General features: G+C 35.4%; 1 protein-coding gene across 1 annotated transcript; it reads right to left on the minus strand.

Annotated features, from left to right (window-relative positions):
* Positions 1-6356: 6356 nt before the first annotated feature.
* LOC114177111 (uncharacterized protein At4g06744-like) lies at positions 6357-7776 on the minus strand. The gene has a single exon (XM_028062361.1). It carries the CDS (start codon positions 7710-7712, stop codon positions 6471-6473), a length of 1242 nt encoding a protein of 413 aa, XP_027918162.1. The 5' UTR covers positions 7713-7776; the 3' UTR covers positions 6357-6470.
* Positions 7777-9195: the final 1419 nt, after the last annotated feature.

Here is a 9195-nt window from a genome sequence, read left to right on the forward strand (position 1 = left end):
GTGGCATTGTAATGCCATGTGTCAGTGTCACTATCAGATGTTATTGTGTTGATTTCGATTTAATCCCCATCTATGTTTTTTCGTTTCAATTTAGTACCTACTTATGTGTATTTGATTCAATTTTGACCTAATAATTTTTAATAATTAAAATATTTTTTATAAAATTAAAAGTAATTAAGTATAAAAGTTTTACAAAAATTAAGTATTTGATATTTATATTAAAATTTAGTGGTAAAAGTCATTTTATTAAGTCATTTTTAATAAAAAAAATTAGTATAACATTCATACCAATAAAAATTTTGATTTAAAATTAGTAAGAGACAATATTGTTCTATTTTGAAAAAAAAAATAAAAATTAACAAAACATGAGTACTTAATAAAAAAGTAATTAATAAAGTAATATGTTAAAAAGTCGTTTTTAATAAAAAAATATTAGTATAACATTTATACAAATAATAAATTTGGTCTGAAATTGAGAGAAACGTTATAAATATTAGTACTTAGTTTTGTAAAAATATTTATACTTAATTAATTTTAATCTTATAAAAAATGGATTACAAAAATATTTTAATTATTAAAAAAAAAATGGGACAAAATTGAATCAAATACACCTACTTAGGTACTAAATTGAAACAAAAAGACATATATGGAGACTAAATCGAAATCAACACAATGACATCTGATAGTGACACTGACACGTGGCATTACAATGCCACATGACACTGACAATGCCACGTGTCACACACAAGGACTTGACACGTGGCATTTTTATTATTTTTTTAAAAATTTAAAAAAAATTAAAATTAAAAAAAAATTAAATTTTTTTTAAAAAAAATCAAAAAAATCACAGATTGACACGTGGCACGTTGACTAACGGTTAGTCAACTCTGTCTGAAAGGACCTAATTGAAGCAATTTTCAAAAGTTGGGATGTAATTGACACTTTTTTAAAACCGGGTACCTATTTGACACACTAGCTCCAAACTGGGTACTATACGATTAATTAAAAACCAAAAGAAATAGAACTTCAGTTTTAATTCCGTCAATTAGTTAAGTGTTACGATTGATTGGAACCTTCATAGTAGATTTTAAAGAATTTATTTTAAATAATGTATTAATATTATTAGTTCACAAATAAATAGTCGAACACAAACTCCTTCATTTTGTTTATCTTTTATATTTTTCTTTCATGCCTATTGGTTCATATTATATTTATGAAATTGTTGTGCTCACAAACCCTCGGCAATTTATAATTTAAAAAAGTAAATTGTCTTGTGAACAAATTTGCATATGAGATAAGTGAAGTTTTGGTTATTATATTTTATTAGGTTTATGTCATATGAGATAAGAGTAGAGTTTATTATCTATTCTTTCAAATCGGTTATGGTGAAGAATTAAAAACTCTAATATTATTATTCAATCTTTTAAGGATATCTATTATAAATATTTGATAACAATAAGTTATAAGTGAATTCATAAAAAGAATAAAAATCTAGCATCATTTCTAACCCAAAATTTAAAATAATAGATTTTGTAATATTTTTTATATATAATGCTCACCAATTCATTCTTACTCAATTTTAAAGTAAAATTTCTTAAATATCTTATAGCGTGAATGAGATTTACAAATTATTTAATGGATTCATAATTTTTTTACTAAGAGATTATACCAAGTTTTTTTACATTGTAAATCAGATAATGTAACACCCCATTTAAATAATAACTTTAATTCAAATGAAATGTTACACAGATAGAACGAGAAACAAGTCATGGAGTATAACTTTACTCATTACTAATATCTAAAGAAATTCAAGAAAAGATTTAAGGCACACCACGATGCTAGATACAAAGTGAAATAGGAGATTGGCAGTAAATCAAATAAATCCCAAGGTAAGACAATACATGGGCCTTAGCCCTAAAAGAAAACTGGAGTCCATCCCAGAGATGCTAAGGAGCAGAATCATCGTTTTCCTGTTGACTCGGGGAGTTCCGCATCTGCTCACATCAATAAATTGATGATCATCACAAAGAGGGAAAACCACACCAGACAGAACATACAACAAACAAAAGGGTAAGTTAGAGCAGAAAGTGATTTATCATACAGTTACATACAATTTTATAGTTCAAGATGCATAAGCCAACTAATCATGTTATGACTTGCAAACAATACACTAAGACTCAAACACGACTCATCCAGATACATATAATTAGTCGGATTCAACGGATGCTTGCACTTGTGGTGGACTTCCCTGCTCTACCGAGATAAGTGTTATAATGTTTCATCCCCCACACATAAGGTTAGCCCTTAATGAGTTTCAGGCCTCATGCTACTCTCACCACTAGAGTCAGTACGCTTTATGTGAGACTAACTGACTCTTTAGAGTGTTAGGATGCAACCTTACCTTGAATCCTTACTAAATTATATAGATGGGGCACCACCATGAACTCCCACTAACAAGGGTCATGGAATTACATCCCGACCAACTGAGGCACCACCATGAAGTCTCACCTAGAGGCTCATGGAATTACGCCCTAACCAATGAGGCACCACTACGACACCGTCGTGGAATTACGTCCTAACCATACCAATAACATAATCCATTAATCAGTATCACATTCATGCTCATACCAATTCCATGTCACTTTTATAACTAACCATTTCATACTCATTACATGCCAAGATCATGCCATGCTCATCATCCACAACTCACAAATCCTCTTACTCATGCATATTCATTCATCTCATGCTTTAACATAGCAATCCAACCAAACATGTATCAAACACCCAAAAACAAAGAAAGAAACAGGACCCAAGGACTATCTCGCCTAACTCTCGCTCAGGCCGAGAGGTCTCGCTCAGGCGAGAGGCTTCTCTCGCTCAAGCGAGCCCCTTTTGCCTAGGTGAGGGCTTAAAAGAGGGGAACAATAGCCTCCGCGTTCTCTCGCTTAGGCGAGACCTCCTCGCCTGAGCGAGATGGACTCTTGCTCAAAACAGGAGCTACTCGCTTGAGTAACAGCTCGCGCAAACATCTTGGGCGAGTCACTATTAATCTCGCCTAGGCGAGACACGCTCGCTTGGGCGAGAAGACCAAAACCCTCCACTATTCGCGCATGCTCAGTTCAGCCATTTAATCATATTAATCACACAATTCACATTCATACCATCAGAACTTCACCCAAGCATGTTAAAGCACAAAAAACAACAAGAACAAGCTAAACATGATTTAAAACACGAAACCCTAACTTCCTTTACTTGGAAAGGGGCTAATACCAGACTTTGAGCCTTACGCCAATGAACCTAGTAGCTCCAGGAGCAGATTTTACGAACTAGAACAATGGCACATAGAAAACGAGGCTACCACAGTGGACCTCTAGCGGAAGTACGAAAAGGGGACTTAGAAAGGAACTAGAATGAGCTGAGAGTTAACTTACGTGAAGTAGAGTAGGGGTTGAGCTGGCTTGAGCTGGACTAAGGACTAAACCCTAGCAGAACCTCTGTGGAGAGAAAAGAGGAGTAAGCAAGCACTGTTTTGCAAGAATGACAAGAATGGAAGGGGTTTGGCTGCCTTATGGGCCTTGTACGCCTTATGGGCCAACCATTAGGCCCGTTAGATTGGGGCAACCCTTAAACATTAGCACTAGTGCAATAAGGGTTTTTAGCTCTGGTTGTTTTTTGTATTCTACCTTGGTTCCAAAACCGAGGCATATTGGGGCGAGGCCAAAAGGGGTGGCTTTTGGCCTTGAGTCTCTAGAACTGAAGCCATAGATTCATTTTTCTACCTCGGGTCTCTAGAACCGAAGCCATAGAGCAACATAGTCCCACCTGTTCCTTTCGTCACTGTGACACCACCGTCGAAATCAGTGGCAACCATATTGGCGACCACCGTAAACACACAACCAAAATCGCCAGGAACAATGTGCACCACCTGCAGAAAACCAAAACCAGCGAAATGTAGGTGTGAAACTCTCGTGTGAAGAACACTACACATCGCGCCTGAGCCACTGTCACTTCCACCGTCACGAGAAGATGCAACCACCGCTACGAATCCTTTACCTGTAGATGAAACTAGAATCAGAAGCTGTAACACAAAGCGAGACCTGCAAAACCCAAACCAGAGGTTGTCTGCATTGCGAAACCAGGCCGCCCCGACGAACCACCATGTTGCAAAGTAGATGTCGCCGGTCACTACCCTCACTGAAGCTGCTGCCATGAATGAAGAAGAAGGAGGTCGCAAACCGAAGCAGTGGCCGCAAAGGAGTTCGCAGAAGCAGAGGTCGTCGTCCTCGAGAGAGAGAGAAATTCGCATAGAGAAAAGAGAGTTGGGGAGACGATGAATAGTGATTAGTGATTAGGGCTTTAACAGACTTTATGGCCTCGGTCCAGTTAATAACCGAGGCCAAAAGCCCATTTATTGCCTCGGTTCTTAAAGACCCGAGGCCAAAAGCCTGATGCTAGTGGCATTTTGGAAAATTTGAAAGTTGATGTTGCCTTTATGACCTCGGTTCAGTTAATAACTGAGGCCAAAAGCCCATTTATTGCCTCGGTCCTTAAAGACTTGAGGCCAAAAGCCATTTTTGAAAATTTGAAAGCTGATGCTGTCTTATATGCTTTGGTTCAGTTGTAACCGGGGCCAAAAGTCCATTTACTACACTGATTTATAGAGACCCAGGGCAATATAGTTGGACGAAATTGCAAAAATGGAACCGCTTCCTTATAGACTTCAGTTCAGAGTCCTAATATTTATTAAATATAATCAATTTATGATGTTAACACTATTTAAAAGTGTCAGAAGTTAAAAGTTTGTTCATTTTCTAAACGTCTTTTGGTTGTTTTTCATTTTTTTTTCTCTCACCACTTTCCTCTGTATCCCTCCACCTCTCACCCCTCCCACCACCTTTCCCTCTTTAATGAATATTAAGGCTCAATTGAGAAAATAATAATAAAAATATTCTTTTATATATAAAGATCATAAATTTAAATATAGAGATACAACTATTAATTAAATCATAATATATCTTTGCGCTCAATTATGCTCTTCCATTCTCTCGTACCTATAAGAAGAGTAATTCTTGTGTAAAACGACGGATGGACTATATTTTGGTTTGTAGTGAAAACATCCTTTCTTTATAGATTTGGAGTTTATTATAAATAAAAATGGACTAATATTGTTTTGTTTGACTTATATTAGTTATTTAATTTATGATGAGTTTTAGTAGATTATCATTATGATTTTTCTTTATTGATTTTGATGAACTTTTGCACGCCCAAACTTTTGCTTAAAAAAATGAGAAAAGAAAGAAAAAGAAATCATTCTGGAGGGGTTAAGGTTGGGTACCCACGTTAAAGGATGAACACATGTCATGTTTTCTATGCATTTAAGCTGCCAAGTGCTTAAAGATGGCTAATGAGGGTTAAAACGGTTTCGATTATTATGGTCAACTTAACCTCAAATAGTAACACAACACATGTTGCTTCAAAATATAACTTGTTTCCAATCAAATTTAAACAAGCAAAAAAAAGAACTTTATATTTCTGCCAATTTCACTTTTTCTCTTCCATTTAAACATATTTTTAAGTCGCGTTTAATTTTCTTGAATTGTTTACATTCATTTTTTTTTACACTTTTAATTTGAAATACCTTTTCTTTTAAATTTCTACTAAGTACTTTTAAAGTTCTTTCATATGCATTAGGGTGTTTCCCTTTACTTCTCAATCAACTTTATGTTGCACTCTTCTATCATTACTCGAAAATTCAGCAGTGAATTAAGTTTATCTAGAAACATCACTTCACAAGACAATTGCAACTGTAAAAACTGAAGAGAAACTAATTCGGAACTCGATTATAAGTTAGGTAAAGTAAAAAGAATGCTACACGAATTCTAGGCTTACTGGAAATTAATTATAAAGTTAATACTCCAATAATTAAATTCAACTACAAAATAAATTCGAACATATGTCTTCGTGACATATTTTGTTGAGATTTTGGCTCAGTTAGATATCAACCGAAAATTAAACATTATTATTATATAAAAATGAAATATTAATTATTTTAAAAAAGAACTTTGATTCTATAGTCTCAAACATACACTTCATCACTTAGAATCAAATCAAATCGTTGGACAAATTCAAATATTTAGATTTCCAGGTCAAGTTGAAATACTACAAAAGACAGAAACCAATTAACAACAAAGTTACAATCTATAGTTCCAATCTATTCTTAGAAAACGATATATAAGATTTATTATATAAATGTAAATATACTTCACCAGAAACCCTCCACACTAGTTTTCAGAACTCTTTCACTTTTTCAAGTTAGCAGAAGAAAAAAAGTATGATGAGAGCCGAGTTATATGATAAAAACGAAAATGTTGTCAAAATTTATTATAAATGTAACTTACTTCATCCCATTACATTCTGTGTATGCATTCAAATCAAAGTATATACCTCAGAAAACACTACACAATCCTGAGTTACAAAACCACTCTATTTCTGGAAAGAGCAGAATATGAAAGCAAATGCCTCTTAGTTGTCTCTTGTGGTTTCGTCAAATGAATTTGACACGGTATGATATTAAACGATGCAGGGTTCGGACAAGACCTCGGAATCGAAAAAAACGCCATGCACTCCTTCGCTGATCTCTGATCCGGAAGACCAATAATACAGTTTTTCCTCACATCAAGAACCCCTCTTTGAATCAGCCCCTTGCACAAAGGTCCCACCTTCGTAAAATAATTGTAAGACAATGAAAGATTCGCCAAATTCCCCAACGCACACACCACTTCCGGAACCTGTCCATACAAAAGGTTCCTTGCAAGGTTCAGCTGCTCCACTTTCTTCAAGCACCCAAAGGACCAAGGTATTGGCCCAGTTAAGAGGTTCCCACCAGCATCGAACAACGTCACGTTTCCCAAGAACCCGATGTCGTAGGGAAGACAACCCGTTAAAAGGTTGTTCAAAAGCAGCACTTGGATCAACGTGGACGAGGCTTTTCTAATGCTGCGGGGAATGGGCCCGGTGAATTTGTTGTTGGCCAAAGTGAGATAAACGACGGGTGTGTCTCCTAGGTTGTTGGGTAGTGTGAGCATGAAATTGTTGTTGTTGAGGAAAAGAACATCCAATGTCTGCATGAAGATCTGTGGGGGCACCGTGCCGGTGAAAGAGTTGTACCTAATGTCCAAAAAGGATAAGGTGGGGATGTTGATGACCGATGTGGGGAATAACCCGGAGAACAAGTTGTTACTTAAATCAAGTTCGTATAGGAACTTGAGTCCGGCTATTTTTGGCGATATGGTGCCAGAAAATTTGTTACTGTTCGCATGGAAAAGAGCGAGGTCAGGGAGTTGATCGATGAAGCCATCAAGTGTTGGAGCAGTGAGTTGAAAGCCATTGAAATCAATTGAGGCAATGGTTGTGGCAGTGAGGTTATCTGGTGGGTTGTCACAGTAGAAGCCTGTGTAGTTGCATATATCTGAACCAACCCATGTTGCTGTTATTCCCAAAGGATCTGAGGTTATTGTGTTCTTGAAGGCTTGAATAATGGGGAAGACCAGAGCGAGTCTTTGGTCTATGAAGTTTAAAAGGTCAGGGATTAGTGGGATTGAATCCGATAGTGGTGATGGGGTTTCAAGGATTTGGCAACCTACTAAGAGAAGGCAAAGAAAAAATGTTAAGGTGCGAAGTGTTGAAACTGAAGATTGCTTAGGTAAAATCATGCTTTTGATTTCTGAGGGAAGGGAAGGTCACGATTGAACTGTTTTTGTATTGGTTAGTGATTTATAGTGGTGTGGATGAATTTTTCTTTGGTCGCATGATGAAATGATTTGCATGTTTTCTTGATAGTGGCTGGTGGGTTAGTCAGAAGGTTTGGTGCACATTTCGCACTCGGAAAGAGGTCAAGCCCACCAAGAACTTGTGCTTGGAAAATTTGGTAAGGTGGCACTATGCGCGTAACACCGACTTCAAAATGGAGCACATTTTGTGGTTTTTGAACTTTCTAAACCACAAAACTAATGGAACATGGGAACACTTTATGAGTTTTATATGCATTGTAAATAAACCACTCATTATTAGAGCCACTTCTCACTTAAATGGATATGTACGAGTTCAGTCCTTGTTGCTGAATAATTTATTCATAACATATCTAAATGCAAAAACGTGATTAGATCTTTCTAGTATCCTTCCACACAAAATCAGTGACCCTTCAATGATGGATAACCAGTACCATATGGCCATTCATTAAACTATACTAATACTGGTCTTTTCATGGGTGTTATTGAATCAAATTGAGAACTAAATATATTTGAATTTATTTACGTTTCAGAGGTATCTTTTTCAGTCCTTTTCGATTCCAATAAATTCATTTTTTTTTCTAAAATAGAAGTGTAATTGTTTAATTAGATCATCCTAAATATGTTTACACAATTAGATTATCCTAAATATGTTTACATCAGTGTTATTATTAATATTGGATAATGAAAAATATTGGCGACTCCAAAAACCCTTATAAAGTTATAATGGAAACCATAACGGGTTATGGTAAAAGTATTGCGGTAAAAAAATATAATACCACCACATATAATTTTAATGAAAAAGTAATGATATTATGTATAAAAATCCAATTAATAATAACATCATTCAAAACACTACAAATTTAAAGTTCAAAACATAAAATAGCAACAAATCATTAAATGTATGTATTAAGTTTCTTTCTAATCATCATATTCTTCTTCAACTCCAACATAATTGTCTTCAATGTCATCATCCAATGGGGCATATCCCTCCTCCTCTTCCTCTTCTGAGAGACTCTTGTCAAAGTTAAGTAATCTTTCAAACTCGGAGTCAAAGCTATCATGCAATTCATTTTGAACTTGAATTTGAGTCCTCTCTTTTACCCTTCTTAGGTTGTGTTGGAGTTGGAGTTGGAGTTGCACTTGAACCTTTCTTAGAAGCATGGGAAGATCCAATAACAATACCATCACTTGATGGTTGCTTTCTTTTATTAGTTATTTGTCTCCTTGTATAAACTACTGGTTCTTCAATACCTGAAGCTTCATAAACAGTTACCCAATTAAGAGTGCGATCATCATGAAAAACCAAATCATTACCTCCCTCTTCATTATCGTTATCATCATACTCTTTTCCCACTAATCACTCATTACACTCATCAATGTCATTCAATAGAATAGGGTCTATTTC

The sequence above is a fragment of the Vigna unguiculata genome, chromosome 3 (genome assembly GCF_004118075.2).
Source record: "Vigna unguiculata cultivar IT97K-499-35 chromosome 3, ASM411807v1, whole genome shotgun sequence".
Taxonomy (NCBI): Eukaryota; Viridiplantae; Streptophyta; class Magnoliopsida; order Fabales; family Fabaceae; genus Vigna; species Vigna unguiculata.

Excerpts from the sequence above, each read along its gene's own strand:
- LOC114177111 (XM_028062361.1), bottom strand. The coding sequence starts at position 7,712 with ATGATTTTACCTAAGCAATCTTCAGTTTCAACACTTCGCACCTTAACA.